Genomic DNA, 16,179 nt, shown 5'->3' with positions numbered 1-16,179 from the left:
GCATGGTAAGTGTTTTCTCTAATGTTCTTACTGATATATATGGTAAAATACATGAGGGGGCTTCGTCTCTGGTTCCCTTTAAGTGAAAATGCATTGTGTATGCTCTGTAGCTTCCTGTAGATCCACAGAGATGACAAAATGCCACAAGGCGTGTCAGGAAGCTCTGAGAGTGCAACAGCCTACAATAACAGCATGTTTATCTGATTGTGCTGAAAAAGGCAACTTTTTTTTTACCTGTTCCCACTCTACCCTTTAGCGTAAATAGCAATTGTGGGGCTTGGTATGTAAGTATGGGAGCTTTGCTATCTGCACAAAATTACAAAAAATGTTGCGAAATTATGCAAAATTATGAATGGATTAAGTGAAATCAGTTGCATTTCCAAATCGTAATAATGTATGGCTGTAACTGTAAAATTTTGCATAATCGTAATGAGCACATTACAATCATCACTAATTTGCATAGCCATACAAAAAGGAGCTAATGAGGTTCAAAAGGCAGACTATCCTGTGAGCACAGATCACCTCTCCTCTCCCACCCTCTTCCTCTGCTGAAATAATAACTCTTTAAGGCCCTCACTACTGCTGTGGTTCAGTTTCATAATAATATGAATCTGCCGAGCTGCAATGCTAACCACAAAAAAAAATACTATACATACTAGCAGATAAGCTTCTTCAGGGACAACACAACACCTACAGACTTTTGGTCTACCAAACAGGCCATAATACAGTGACCCACCGACCGGTCACCCCGCAATGTGTGACCCTAGCCCCCCATGTTGGAAGCATGCTGGAAACCAAAACTACCTGGCTGGCAGTGGCTGGATAAGAAAATGGTTAAGGAGACCTGGGTTCAAAGCTCTTCCTGTTCAGTAAGCTTGCACCTATTCAGCAAGGAGGCCTTGGGCTAGACTCCCTAACACTGCTACTACTTACTGAGAATACCCTGGGGTAGCAGCTCAAGCGCTTTGAGTCCAGTGTATTGCATCTGTTGTTTTGTTTTTTTCAGTTTTTTTTTACATTTTGGTTATAAAGCTCTTGCTGTATTTATTACAGATTACACTCCCTGCCTGAAGGAACGCCAGCGAGTGCTTGGGACTGGAAATGCAAAACCCCTAATAGGTGCTTATGCACCTCAGTGTGACGACAAGGGCAACTATACTCCAAAGCAGTGTCACCCCAGCACTGGTCAATGCTGGTGTGTGGATGCTCATGGTGCAGAGATTTCTGGGACAAGGACCACTGCTGGACAACCACCCCAAACTTGTGGAGCATCAGGTGAAACATACAGCAGAGTTGAGCAGTAAATGTTAGCAAATGAATCTGGTGATGATTTAGCCAAGAACAACTACCGTATTTTTGGGACTATAAGATGCACCTGACCATAAGACGCACCTTGGTTTAGAGGACAAAACCAGGGGAAGATATATATATATATATATATATATATATATATATATATATATATATATATATATATATATACTAAGCCTGGTGCATGCATGGTGAAGGGGCATCTGGATTATGCCCCCTTTGTACCTCATTCTTGTACCTCTTGTGTCTCCCTGTGTCCTCCTCCGCCCCCCTTGTGTCCGCCTCTGTCCTCCTTGTGTCCTTCTCTATGCCCCTTTGTGTCCTCCTCTATGCCCCTCAATGCCCCTTTGTGTCCTCCGTTTGTCCCCTTTGTGTTCTCCTCTGCATGGGAACAGTACAGGGAGTCCCCGACATTGGAGGTTCGTTTTGGCAGGCGTTCACAAGTCAGGAACACCCTGCATTTGAACTATAAGACGCAGTGACTATTTTTTGCTGCTTTTGTGGGGGGAAAAGTGAGTCTTATAGTCCAAAAAATACAGTAATTAATAAACTGTCAGCTAGCTAATCTGCAGCTACTATCATTTATCTACTAGCACAGCTTCCACTTCCTGGGGCACCTTAACCCCATTACGCTGCATTCTGTTTAAAGAGGTGCCCGCTGTGATTCTAAACAGGACATGTTTTGTGCCCTTTATAGCTGCTCCATGCTAGTGTCTTGATAATCAGGACGCAGAACAAGTACAAAGACTACAACCAGTATGAAATTTTAAAAAATGCAGGCGTGAGAGAGATTTTTGCACCTACTTCTGGTAGTCCAAGCAGTCATTGTCCTCACAGTGCAGCACCTGCTGTGAATTTCATGTCACATGGTGGATATTAAGCGCGGCTTGAGCCTAGATGGTGCACAGGAAAAAAGTGCTCCGTAAAAATATTTTATTAGCATTTTGACAGTAATACATGGTTTTCCACTTGCAGTGCTGTTTGCCCCCCGAAAAGGTCAGATCCACTTTCATCATGTGAAAAGCACCATGTGATATTTATGTCCTGTATAAATAACAGAACATTTTATTTATTCTTATTAATAGTATTGTTATATTAGCGATCTTCACTTTCAGCTAGGATCCAACTGGTTGTAGTAAATGTTATCTATAGACTGAATGCTGATTTTATTAATACAGATGACACCCCCTGCTTGAAGGAGCGTCAACGTGTGTTTGGTGGCAAGAAACCCTTAATCGGAGCCTTTGCACCTCAGTGTGATGACAAAGGCATCTACAAGCCAAAGCAATGTCATGCCAGTACCGGCAACTGCTGGTGTGTGGATGCTCATGGTGTAGAGATTGCTGGAACAAGGACCTCTCCTGTACAAACACCACCAACTTGTGGAGCAGCAGGTGAAACATTCTTACAGTAACATGTTACATGTCAGTCAATAGTCTTTTGTGTAATGTATTTTTATGTTCACAGAAAAAAAATGGACTTCTGTGTTCCTTCCATGTTTTTACAATACAATGGAGTGAGCAAAGGGTTGATATGTGGCAATGGCGGGGTTGGCTTGTTAACAGACTTGCATCGGAGTTCTGTACTAATTGCAAGCCGTGCAGGTCTTGGTTTGGAAGGCTTCTATAGAGAACATTGCAGTAGTCCAGCCTTGATGTGATGAAGGTGTGAACTAGGGTTGGAAGATCTGCTGGAGGCATAAGGTTCTTCATTTTTGTTGGTTTTTTTACGAGAAAAAAATATTTCACAACAGTTGAGATTTGATTCCTGAAGTTCAATTCCCCATCAGTAGTACACCCAAGCGCCACACAAAGTGAGCAATTCAGGTCTGAACTCACTATCCTTAGTGGGGATGATTGAGACTTGAGCTGTTTTGCTGTCAATTGCTACAGAGTTTCAGCTGTAGATGTGCATGGTATGCATCCAGAGGCACAACTACAAATCATGGGGCCCCCCAGCAAAACTTTTATGGGGCCCCCATTAATGTTTACAACCCTTTCTTGTCTCCCCCTGGTGACCATCACATGGCGATCCATCAACATGGTGATCCATCATACAATGGTCATAAAGCAAGTGTGGCCATCAGGATCTTCACACCCATAACATGTGTTGCCCCCAAAGCACCTGATTTGAATTATCAAAGAAAGTGAAGGTTAGTAGTTGGGGCTGTCCCACACCTTTGCCCCCCTTCCCCCTGAGGGGTGCTCCCCCCCTTCCCCAGTTACACCTCTGCATGCATCAAAAAACATGCAACGTTTATAGTGTCAAAGACATCTTACTCTGTTCAGTTCTCCAGATTCCCCCACTCGCTGGCATCAAGGTTAAACATACAGGACCTCAGGGGTGGGTTCTGGGCGGCACATAGGTTTCCCCAGTATTTACAGGGCCGGATTTCTGGCAAGGCCACATAGGCCATGGCCTAGGGCACCAGAAATTTAGGGGCGGCTCAGTGAGGTGCAGTAAAGCTGTTTTATGTAGCCATCTCTATCTACAAAGACAGCTTTATCCTTTGAACTCTCTGTCCTGTACTTGTGTCGTCCCTGCAAGACCTGTAAGCTCTATCCTGCAGGTGCACATCAGTCTAACTCTCATGGTGACACAATGGGTCCATCATTAATGAGATGGCAAACATAACATAAAAGTTCTTAAGGAAAACATAACTAATCTATACACGTATTACTAAAATATTTATTGTCTGTGACACCAATGATGGAAAGTAAGGAGAATTCTCATTGGGGCACACAGAGATAACAACCATAAAGACGGTATAGTTGGCCTTGGGCAGTAAAAAGTACAAATCCGGCCCTGAGTATTTACGTTATGGGGTACATTTAAAACAGTGTGCGTGCCAGTTTGTTGCAGTTTTTATCAGCTTTCTTAGGGTCTCTAGAATGAGAAGGAAGGAATGGGGTGGGCCTTCTCTTGCACCCATGTATACAACAGACAAATATTTACACCCTCCATGTGACAATGGGGTATAGTTACTGACCGGGATGAAGTTCAATCTTGGGTTCCTTCTTAAGGCCGGTTTCACACTGAAAACTGGCGGTGCCGGTCAGGATCTTCTGCGCATGCACGCACCTGCCTGAAGTGAGAATGTGCCCACGTCACAGGGAGCATACTGCGACCGCGCTCAGTGGCATTTTAACTGCAGGACGTGAATTTTACATCCTGGAATGTTTAGGGGGGCCAATCAGGAGGTGAAATTCACGTCCTGAAATCTCAACAGGTTTAAAACGTGTACACATGTTAGTCTAAACTTAGCAGAGGTGGTCAGTATGCCAAGAATCTAGTGTATACACAGATTATTTGATGCTTTGTCAAAAGATTTGCTTCACTGGATCATCATCTCAACCAAGTGCATTGTCTCCCTCCTCATCCTGCCTGCTGGAAGCTACACCAATGTGCGTCATTTCTATAACCCCCCCCCCCCCTTACATAGCAGCATAACATGCTGCTTGCTTGGCTGTAGCCTAGCAATGTGCCCAAAAAGCAATCGAGCAATCGACCCCAACTGTTGCCTGAGGGCTCAAGTCCCAATAGCTATGGACAACAGTCACTGCACTTGTGTATGTACCTTAAATCTGTACATCATGGAATATGATGCTTAATGTCAGAGTGACTTAAAAGGTAGGTACAACACAATTTAAAATGTATTATCTTTAAAATGATTTACAAAAACTGATCTAAACAACTAGGGATGGTCAATAGCTGCAAAAAATTCTAAGTTAATGCAGCATTATGCAAATGCTGTATGCAAGTATATGCAGCTTGAAAATAGACCAATTGTAATCCACCTTGGTAAAAGGATTTTATGCAGTGATGTGTTTTTCTTTCTCCAGATGTGATACATTTTCCAGTATTTTGTTATAGTTTAGTTAGTTAGTTAGTTTCCAGTATCTGGTTTTCCACATGATCAATAGAAACAATGACACAATATTTTTTACATAAATCTGCATCAACTTAATTATTTGCACGGTTGCACCTCATTGCCCATTCCTACCAACAACTGTAAAGGTGGCCCCACACCATACAATGTTTTAAATATCTGTTTCATTTAAGAATAGCAATCAATTTTTCAGACTGATTGTAACAATTAAAAAATCTGACCAATTTACTAGACACCTATGTTCAATTTTTTTTCCTAATCATTTATGAATAAAACTATTGAAAGCTAGGAAAAAAATTGATTGGAACTGCACATCAAGTAATTGACAACCCATCACACACCATACAATTCTTGATAAAGTTGGTCTGAAATTTCCAACATGTCCACTCTCCAAAAATCGAAAAAAAAAATGGGAAATTAGATCGGATTTATGGATAGAAAACAAACAAAAGCTCTCGATTTTTATGGGACAACTGGCCGAAATTATTGAATTGGTGAAAAACTGGGTCTTTTAACTGTATGGTATGTGTGGCCACGTTAAGATGATTCATGAACGACATGAAAACTTCATAAGGGCTCGTTCACACTGGAGGCGTTTTTGGATTTTGTAAAAGAAAACCTGAACTGAAAATTAAAAGTCAAAATAAACATACACAAGTCATACTTACTCCTGTGTAGTGTTACCGACAGGTCAGAGTTCTCTTCAGTCCCTGTTGACCTTCCCACCGATGGAAGAGACTTTACCCAGTAGTGGAGTCTAGGTGACCACGGGTCTTCACCCACACCCCCTTGAGGGGGATGCAGGACCACACTCCCAGGAGGGGAATGTGGAACTTCGCTGCCTAGTGCCCTACCAGGTCACTACTGGGATCGTCTCAGCAAGTGGTTGGGAGAACAGAGACACAAATAGTGGAGCAGAAGTGGTCCGATGAGATCCGGAAATCCAGGCACACAGAGATCAGCACAATCCGGGGTCACAAGCCAAGGGGTCGGGGCAGGCGGAGATCAAGAGTAGTCGGGGTCACAAGCCAGGGGTCAGGGCAGGCGGCAGACAACGGTAATCCAGAAGACAAGCCAAGGATCAGGGCAGGCGGAGATCAGGAGTAGTCGGGGTCACAAGCCAGGGGTCAGGGCAGGCGGCAGACAACGGTAATCCAGAAGACAAGCCAAGGATCAGGGCAGGCGGAGATCAGGAGTAGTCGGGGTCACAAGCCGGGGTCACAACAGGAGATCAGATCAGGATATCAGCAGAAACTGGAACAACGGTTCACCAACAGGTTAGCCAACTGATCAGAACGAGCAGCACTGCAGTCAGGGGCAGTGCTGCTTTTATACTGTTGAATTGGCGCCGAAATTAGCGCTCTGCGCATGCGCAGAGCGCGCGTCCCTGTCTGCGCACGCGCGCGCGTGCACATGGCGGTGCGCGCGCAGGCGCCTGTGCGCATGCGCACTGCGCGCAGCGCCAAACGCCGTGCAGGCAGAGGGACTACAAGGACCAGAGAGCCCCCGCGCGTGCGCGCTAGAGGACGACCCCGAGAGCTCCGAGAAGGACCCTGACGGTGAGTCTGACATGTAGTCTACTCATCAATCTATTTTTCCTCTCCTGCGTCCTGTTTGTCCACCGTGATCAATGGAATTCTCCGCCCTCCATTTTGAAAATGGCTATTACCCCATAACAGCTTCCTGGTCAGCACACTGTTAAACTGTAACATCGCCCACTTGAGCCATAGGGAAACATGGACACATCAGTTCTCCTCTCAGCTGTAACTGACAGCAACTGATATATAATTGACTGCAACTGATATATTTCAGTTCTGACAAAATGTTGTCAGAACTGGAAGGGATCGCTGTAAGAAGAAAATGGTGAGCTTCTGAGAGGAACTGATGGCAAGGTAACTATGTAATGTTCATTTGAAGTTACTTCATGTGTTTATTTTAAATAATTTTACTCAGTACAGGTTCTCTTTAAGCGCCTGCAATTTTTCAAAATCGCCCTGAAAGCGCTTTCACAATGCTATCCTATGCGTTGGTTCAGATTGGGGCGATCCGTCCGCTTTCGATTCAGAGAAGCGCTGCATGGACCATTTTCGGGGTGATTTTGCTACAATGGAAGGTATAGGAAAAGCGCAAAATGCTTACAAAATCGCTTTGTGCAGCAATTGCGTTTTTTAAGAATAAATACATTGTATTTATTCTTTTCCTGATCAAAGAGTTCAATTCCTGACTGACGTCAGGAAGTGAAAAAATATGGAATCGCTCTGCAAAAACCTTTACAAAAACACTTACCAAAACGTCCAACGAACAGAAATCGCCGGGAAGGGAAAAAAATTGCTTCAAAAAACATCCAACTCAAACGCTAACGCGATTGGGACACAATGTGAATGAGGCTTAATTGAATATTTTCTTTAACCTCTATATTTCCTTGTATTTCTTGACAGACATGCCAAAATGCCTGAGAGAACGTCAGGCAGCTGCAGGAGATGGAGGCCAGCCTGTAAGGGGACGTTTCATTCCTCAGTGCGATGAAAAGGGAAACTATAAGTCATGACAGTGCCATAGCAGCACCCAGGGGCGTAACAATAGGCCCTGCAGCGCCTGCGCCAGCGGGGGGCCCGGCCCCCCCCTGGGGCCCGCTCGGGGCCGTTTTTTGGGGGCTGGAGGGGTGGCAGCATGAGGGGAAAGCCTTGCCCACAGTCGGCGGGGAGAGGGGAAGTTCCCCCCTCTCCCTCACCTCGGGGCTCTCCCCTCTGCGCCCCCCTCCAGCTAGTGAATGTGTGTAGGCAGCGGGCAGCAGCGGCGGCGGGATACATACCTTCTTCCTTGCGTTCCATCGCCGCCTTCTCGCTCTAGCGGCTGACGTCACTTCTGGAAGCGACGTCAGCCGCTAGAGCGAGAAGGCGGCGATGGAACGCAAGGAAGAAGGTATGTATCCCGCCGCCGCTGCTGCCCGCTGCCCACACACATTCACTAGCTGGAGGGGGGCGCAGAGGGGAGAGCCCCGAGGTGAAGGAGAGGGGGGAACTTCCCCTCTCCCCGCCGACTGTGGGCAAGGCTTTCCCCTCATGCTGCCACCCCTCCAGCCCCCAAAAACCGGCCACGAGCGGGCCCCGGGGGGGGGGGGGGGGGGGGGGCCCGCTCTGAAATTCTGCAGGGGGATTTTCAGGTGTCTGCTGCCCACATTACGATTTTCAGGTGTCTGCTGCCCATATTATGATTTTCTGGTGTCTGCTGCCCACATTACGATTTTCAGGTGTCTGCTGCCCATATTATGATTTTCTGGTGTCTGCTGCCCACATTACGATTTTCAGGTGTCTGCTGCCCACATTGCGATTTTCAGGTGTCTGCTGCCCACATTACGATTTTCAGGTGCCTGCTGCCCACATTATGATTTTCTGGTGTCTGCTGCCCACATTACGATTTTCAGGTGCCTGCTGCCCACATTATGATTTTCTGGTGTCTGCTGCCCACATTGCGATTTTCTGGTGTCTGCTGCCCACATTACGATTTTCTGGTGTCTGCTGCCCACATTGCGATTTTCAGGTGTCTGCTGCCCACATTACGATTTTCTGGTCACTGCTGCCCACATTGCGATTTTCAGGTGTCTGCTGCCCACATTACGATTTTCAGGTGTCTGCTGCCCACATTACGATTTTCAGGTGTCTGCTGCCCACATTACGATTTTCAGGTGTCTGCTGCCCACATTGTGATTTTCAGGTGTCTGCTGCCCACATTACGATTTTCAGGTGTCTGCTGCCCACATTGCGATTTTCAGGTGTCTGCTGCCCACATTGCGATTTTCTGGTGTCTGCTGCCCACATTACGATTTTCTGGTCACTGCTGCCCACATTGCGATTTTCTGGTGACTGCTGCCCACATTAGGATTTTCTGGTGTCTGCTGCCCACATTACGATTTTCTGGTCACTGCTGCCCACATTGCGATTTTCTGGTGTCTGCTGCCCACATTACGATTTTCAGGTGTCTGCTGCCCACATTACGATTTTCAGGTGTCTGCTGCCCACATTGCGATTTTCAGGTGTCTGCTGCCCACATTATGATTTTCAGGTGCCTGCTGCCCACATTACGATTTTCAGGTGTCTGCTGCCCACATTACGATTTTCAGGTGTCTGCTGCCCACATTACGATTTTCAGGTGTCTGCTGCCCATATTATGATTTTCTGGTGTCTGCTGCCCACATTACGATTTTCAGGTGTCTGCTGCCCACATTGCGATTTTCTGGTGTCTGCTGCCCACATTACGATTTTCTGGTGTATGCTGCCCACATTAGGATTTTCTGGTGACTGCTGCCCACATTGCGATTTTCTGGTGACTGTTGCCCACATTGCGATTTTCTGGTGACTGCTGCCCACATTGCAATTTTCTGGTGACTGCTGCCCACATAAGGATTTTCTGGTGACTGCTGCCCACATTAGGATTTTCTGGTGTGTGCTGCCCACATTATGATATTCTGGTGACTGACTGCTGCCCACATTAGGATTTTCTGGTGACTGATGCCCACATTGCGATTTTCTGGTGACTGCTGCCCACATGGCGATTTTCTGGTGACTGCTGCCCACATTACGATTTTCTGGTGTATGCTGCCCACATTAGGATTTTCTGGTGACTGCTGCCCACATTGCGATTTTCTGGTGACTGTTGCCCACATAAGGATTTTCTGGTGACTGCTGCCCACATAAGGATTTTCTGGTGTGTGCTGCCCACATTATGATATTCTGGTGACTGACTGCTGCCCACATTAGGATTTTCTGGTGACTGATGCCCACATTGCGATTTTCTGGTGACTGCTGCCCACATGGCGATTTTCTGGTGACTGCTGCCCACATGGCGATTTTCTGGTGACTGCTGCCCACATTGCGATTTTCTGGTGAACTCTGCCCACATTACGATTTTTTGTCCCACATTACGATATTCTGGTGAACGCTGCCCACATTACGATTGTCTGGTGAATGCTGTCCACGTTACAATTTTCTGGTGACTGCTGCTCGCGTTACGATTTTCTGGTGACTGGTGCCCACATTACGATTTTCTGGTGAACGCTGCCCACATTATGATTTTCTGGTGAACTCTGCCCACATTATGATTTTCTGGTGAACGCTGCCCACATTACGATTGTCTGGTGAATGCTGTCCACGTTACAATTTTCTGGTGACTGGTGCCCACATTACGATTTTCTGGTGAACTCTGCCCACATTATGATTTTCTAAAGGCCCACATTACGATTTTCTGGTGAACTCTGCCCACATTACGATTTTCTGGCCCACATTACGATTGTCTGGTAAAATGCTGCCCACTTTACAATTAATTTACAGTGAAACGCTGCCCCATTACGATTATTTGGCACCTATGGGGGGGGGGGGGGGCCCATCCAAATATTCGCAGGGGGGCCCAGTGATTTCTAGTTACGCCCCTGGCAACACCGGTTACTGCTGGTGTGTTAATGCCAATGGTGAAGAGATCGCTGGCACAAAAACTCCACCAGGAGGGTCACTCAGAACCTGTTCTACGCCAGGTAGGCCACAGAATACAAGAGCCTGAAATAAATCATTGAGCAAGCAAAAGGAGAACAAAATCAATTTGATTTTTTTCACCAACATGGATACATTTAGTGCAAAAGGTAGCATGTTATTTCAGAAGAAATACCATTTGAAAGTGTTTAAAGAGGAAATTTAGCGAAAAGGGGGAAAAAATAAATCAATACAAATCAAAAGCGAGATCAAGAAAGTGATTGATATTTGCCATGCAATTTGTTCATACTGTTTGATCCACAATCAGCCTGGTAGTCATCACTACTGAAAAAATAAAAACAGACAGAACCAACTGCCATTATGTATAATCACACCCCCTAACAATGTGATAGGCTAAAAGGTTGTTTTTTAAATAGATAGACCTATGCACATAGGGAAATACTGGTTGCTTGGCGGTTGGAAACAGCTGTTATTTCCCGCAATGCAACAATGTTCACAGATAGGAAACTGTCAGGACCTAGATCTTGACATCACACAGTGGGAAGGGTTGCACCACACCATAAGCCATACAGCCTCCCTGATGATCTCTATTTGAGAAAAGGTAAATATTTCTCATGGGAGGGGGGTATCAGCTACTGATGGGATGAAATTCAATCATTGGTTACAGTTCCTTTATAACCTACAGGCATGCAGTTCTTACTCAGTAACGTTCCATACACACTTTGACGTGGCAATTTGGAGTACCTATTAAATGTTATTTTTGATATAAAATAGCAGATCTGTTTGTCTACTGGGGAGGTAAGTCCACCACCACGACCTCCACTTCTAAACATTTTTTAACATGGTTTTATCCTACCTTGACACCTCTGTTTAAGTTCTCCTTACACATGTTCAACTGCTGTCGCTGGAAAAATTGAGAAACGACACGAAGGCCCGAATTGTTCAAAAAAAGTGTTCCACTACAGTAAAAAAGAGATGGCCTGATGAGTTCACCCAGCGAATATTTTGTGGCAAACAACGCGTGTTCGCGTCTGTTCGCAAACATATGGCGTGTCAACAGACACATGGCAGCTAATCAGCTATCCCTTCCACCTGGACCACCTTACCCACCTATCAGAAAGCCAGCACAGCAGCCATTTTGCAGTCTGTGTTTGGCTTCTGTGAAGGAGACTAGGGACAGGACATTTCTGTAGATAGGAAAAGCATTAGTTAGGCCTGTGTTCTGTGTCCCCAGTGGAGTTTCTTGCTGCTTCAATACCAATTCAACTTCTATATAACTCCCAGAGCCCTAAAGGCTCTGTTTTGATCTTTTGATATTGCTGTTCAGTGTGTCCACACAGTGCACTTTAGCTGTTGCAGACAGGTGCAGTCAGTGTTTAGTGCTACAGTAGTTTACCCTTGTAAGGGCTGTTTTTCTTTCCCTTGCTATTGTTATATTGCAACCATGTGTGTCCAGGGCACACGTTAGCTCTTGGAGACAGGTCTGCTGGTCCTCGTAGTGCACTGACAATAACCCAATAATCCTTCACCACCACTACTGGCATCTAGTATCCACTACTGTCTCCTGTATAAGGCCTCAGTGCAGAATCAGTGTTTTTTTGGTCACTGTCATTGATTTACCTCAGCCCGACCATAGGGGCTGGAAAACCGTGTTTGCCTGCACTCCCACGAACATGCGCAAAAGCGTGGCATCCACTACACATAGATTGCTGCTGAGAGGACTAAAAGTTATGTCCTGGAGGTGTCAACTAGCAAAAACAATGATTTGCTCACCTGACGTTCTCACTACCTAATTGTGGTTGTTATGATCACTTCTGCAGCATGTACTGCTGGCTGCAGTTTTACTGAATACAAGCAGTTTTTGATTTCTTTGCGTGCATTTGCTTGCATAGTTTTGCGTGCGCTTACACTGAGCGTTGATTTCATTTACAGTCGCTCTGAGGTTGGTGACAGATTGATATGCTTTTGTGGAGGCAAGCATTGTCTGTTGCAATGGAGCTGCAGTCCCTTTCTTGCAGGCTGCATATCATTGTTTGCCCTTTCCTGCTGTCAGCTTGTGATTGATTACCATTCACCTGTGTGGGAATCGGCATGTCTGCTCCCATTGGATGACCTCAGTATAAAGGACTGCTTCCTGCAGTGCTCCATTGGCTATCATAGCTTCAGCATAAGCCTGTCTTGCGGCTGCTTTGGCCCCAGATCGTGTTTCTAGTTCTAATGTTACTTTGCTAGTCTTGCATCATATATTGGTTCATCGCCGATATATATGCATACTAGCACGTTTGTTATTTTCCTTGTATTCGTGTTACGTTAATACATCAGTGTCGCTGATTTATACGTACACGAACTGTTTATATCCTGTGTTCAGTCAGTCAGCTTCCAGCACGTTTTGGTAGGTTGCGCGTATCGTGATCACCCATGCTGAGATAGTCAGTCCTGTTCCTGTTGCCTTGCGTGGATTGCGCTCGCTTCTGCGTAGGAGTAACGAATCCTTCCTAGTCCTGCTCCAGTTCTTAGTTAGTGTTCCTTGCTTATGTCATATATCGGTTCATCGCCGATATATACATATGTCAGTTAGTCGTTTGTAGTTCATTGATAGCTGTAACCGTAATTACCTAGGAAAGCATACCTATTGTATATCTGTGTGTATTACGTCTGCCTTCTTTGACTCTAGTTCCCGACTATTCTGTCCTGTCCTTGTGAGGCATGCCGCCGCTGCAATCGCATTGGCTGCCTCATTTCAGTCTGTCTTGTCTTGGACGCTTGCTGTCACTTAAGCAGTGACTAGTTAAGCAAGCGTTCATTCTGTTACCTGTCCTGATCTTCTGAGTTCTGGTCTATGCGCTCAGCACTACCCTGCGCCACTATAGTGAAAGGATTGTTTGTGGCTGTTCGGATCTATGCCTGCTCTGTGCACCACATCTCCAGTCCTCTCCTCCACTAAACTGGGGATATCATGGTTCCTTGTGCTAGTGTGTGTACCTCCTTCACGTCAGGTTATGCATGTCGTGCTGACTGTGGAGAATATACCACCAAGCGAAACATTATGATAGCCCCATTACCAATCCCCATTGTGGGGGGATTTCCAGCAAAAATGACACTGTTTATTATGGTTCCTATTCCTTTAAGAAATTTGAGAAACTTAACTCTGAAACAGAAAATGAGTTTTTTTCTGAATGTACCAGGTTTCTGGCCAGTCCCGAGCTCCAGGCTACTCCTGTTTCAACGTGGGCACCCCAGCTAGTTTATATCTTGTTTAAGGGGACATTGTTTCAGTGGGCTTATGACGTCCTGGATCATACCAATTTGAAAGAGAGACCGCTGGAATTTTTAGCATTTGTGATCCATAACTGGCTGCGCAAAACTAATTTGCCTTACCCTTTTAATGAGCTCCTGGCAGCTTGTCAATCAGCTGTTCCTTTAACTGCTTGCAAAAATGATCAGCAAGCAGATAGTTGTACTGATAACTTTCCTTCATCTGTGAATAAATCGCCTAAGGCAGAAAAGTCTAAAGTCTCACATAGAAATAAGCGTAAGCGTTCCAGGAAACGTTCACAACCAGCAGAGTTGTTGCCCTTAGCGACTGCGCATCAGATCTGTAATGAGACTCCGCCATTAGCAGATAATCAAATTCAGTTGCCATTCAGGGGAGTCAAATGGACCTATGAAACTACTAATGAACTTTTGTTGCTAGCCAGGGAGAATAAAAATTCTTGTTTAAATGAATTGTCTGAATATGATTATGAAGACATATTACAGAGTATTAAGCAAATCAACCTTTTTGTGCAGCAAGGGAAATTTGCATATACTACAGTTCAACACTTGTTACAGGTTTTGGAGATTCTTAGGAATAAGAAATCTGCCAATCGCCTGCTAAATAACCCAATACATGTCCCTGCCACAACCACACCTGTGAACTGTGATCAGCCTGAATGTTCAGCTGTATGGGATCCTCCATTTGAGAAATGGGAGATTGAAGCTCTAGTCAGAGAATTGAACAGTGATTCAAGTTCATTCTGTCTTTTCTTCAGTGCTAAAAGTGAAGTAGTATTGAATGCATGCGTTAAGTCTGCCTATAACCTAATAAAAACTGGTGTGTGTGGGTATGACTTTATGGCTCCATTTATCGATGTGTGGGAAATGATTTTGGATGATTTTTATGCGATTCAATGAGTTGATACCAGGGAAAGCACACTGTCAGTTGGAGATTGTTCCACTTCCTCAGTTCCTGAGGCTCCGCAATCCAGTCAGGTGACCTCAAAACCTCTGTCTCTGAGTTTTTCAGTTTCACAATTGAACTTGACTCCGGATTCGCAAATTTGGCGTTCTGACCCGCCTGCTTCAGCACCTTTGGCTGATTCAGCGAGTGATTCAGAGCTCCTTTTGTGTGAAATTGAAGTTCCTGAATACCTGCTTTGTCCAGTAAATGTACCTGTAATTCCACCCTGTACCATGGATAACTCAGTGTTACTTCCCTGTAAGACAGAAGCTACTGATACTTCCTTAACCCTGCCCTGCACAAATTTCTCAGCAGAAGATCCAGAGGTTTTGCTGACTTCTGAGTTCAGTCTAGCCAGTACTCATGAGTCTTTGTTCAGTGAAACAGAAATCAAAGAATTATTGCCTGCCTCAGCAAACATTTCTGTAGAATTTACCTGTGTTGATAAAGTTCAATTCCTGTCTGATCCAGCAGATACCAATAGATGCACTACATCAGTTCCTGAGTCTCAGCAATCATGTTTGGTAGCCTTAGAACCCCAGCATCTGAATTTTCCAATCTCACAGTTGAAAAACTATGGTCCAGATTCACAAGCCCTGTGTCCTGATCCTCCTGTTTCTGTACCTTGCTCTAGTTCCACGAATGGTTCTGAGCTTCTATCATGTGAACCTAAAAACACAGAATTATTGCCTTGTTCAGAAAATATTCCTGTGAATTTGCCCTGTACCATGAACTGTTCAATTCTTTCCAATGAAACTCAGCTCACAGAATCATTATGCTGTCCAGCAGGTGCTTCCATGGTTCTGGGACTGTTCAGTGATTCTGTCCAGTGAAGCTGAAATTACAGAGTCTTATGCTTCACTCAGTATTGCAGATGCTTCAAGATCTCGAGCAGAAGACTCAGAGGCTCTGCTTACTTCAGTGGGTGTTACAGTAATATTCACTTGTTTAGCAGCTGTTTTGGAATTACAGTCTGCTCTAGTAAAACTTGATGAATCCCTGCTTAGTGAAGCGGAAGCCATTGAAGCATTGTCCTTGTCAGCAAGCGTTTTATATACCTTGCCCTGTACACAGTCTGATTTTGCTAATGATGTTGAATCCCTCTCTGATATCACAGTAGCTAGAAAACTTCAGCCCTGTCCTCTGAATGTTTTAGAAGTATTGCCCTGTAACATGGATAATTCTGGCTCTCTGGAAAAAATAATATATATTTTAGAATTTCAGTCTGGTTTAGTGAGTGTTCCTGAGATCCAGCCCTGTATCCTGGAAAATTTTGG

At 45.0% G+C, this 16,179-nt stretch overlaps 1 protein-coding gene across 5 annotated transcripts in view; it reads left to right on the top strand.

Annotated features, from left to right (window-relative positions):
• LOC137571403 (saxiphilin-like) overlaps positions 1 to 16,179 on the top strand; it is a 135,579-nt gene that overhangs the window by 60,098 nt on the left and 59,302 nt on the right. For all 5 annotated transcript variants that reach the window (XM_068280431.1, XM_068280432.1, XM_068280430.1 and 2 more), the window contains 2 exons: positions 1,054 to 1,275; positions 2,490 to 2,705. In XM_068280431.1, coding sequence (XP_068136532.1) covers positions 1,054 to 1,275; positions 2,490 to 2,705 — 438 coding nt within the window. The remainder of the gene's footprint in view (positions 1 to 1,053; positions 1,276 to 2,489; positions 2,706 to 16,179) is intronic.

Source organism: Hyperolius riggenbachi, chromosome 4 (genome assembly GCF_040937935.1).
Source record: "Hyperolius riggenbachi isolate aHypRig1 chromosome 4, aHypRig1.pri, whole genome shotgun sequence".
Lineage (NCBI taxonomy): Eukaryota > Metazoa > Chordata > Amphibia > Anura > Hyperoliidae > Hyperolius > Hyperolius riggenbachi.
The sequence above is the reverse complement of the archived record's forward strand: the minus strand, read 5'-3'. Positions and strand labels throughout refer to the sequence as shown.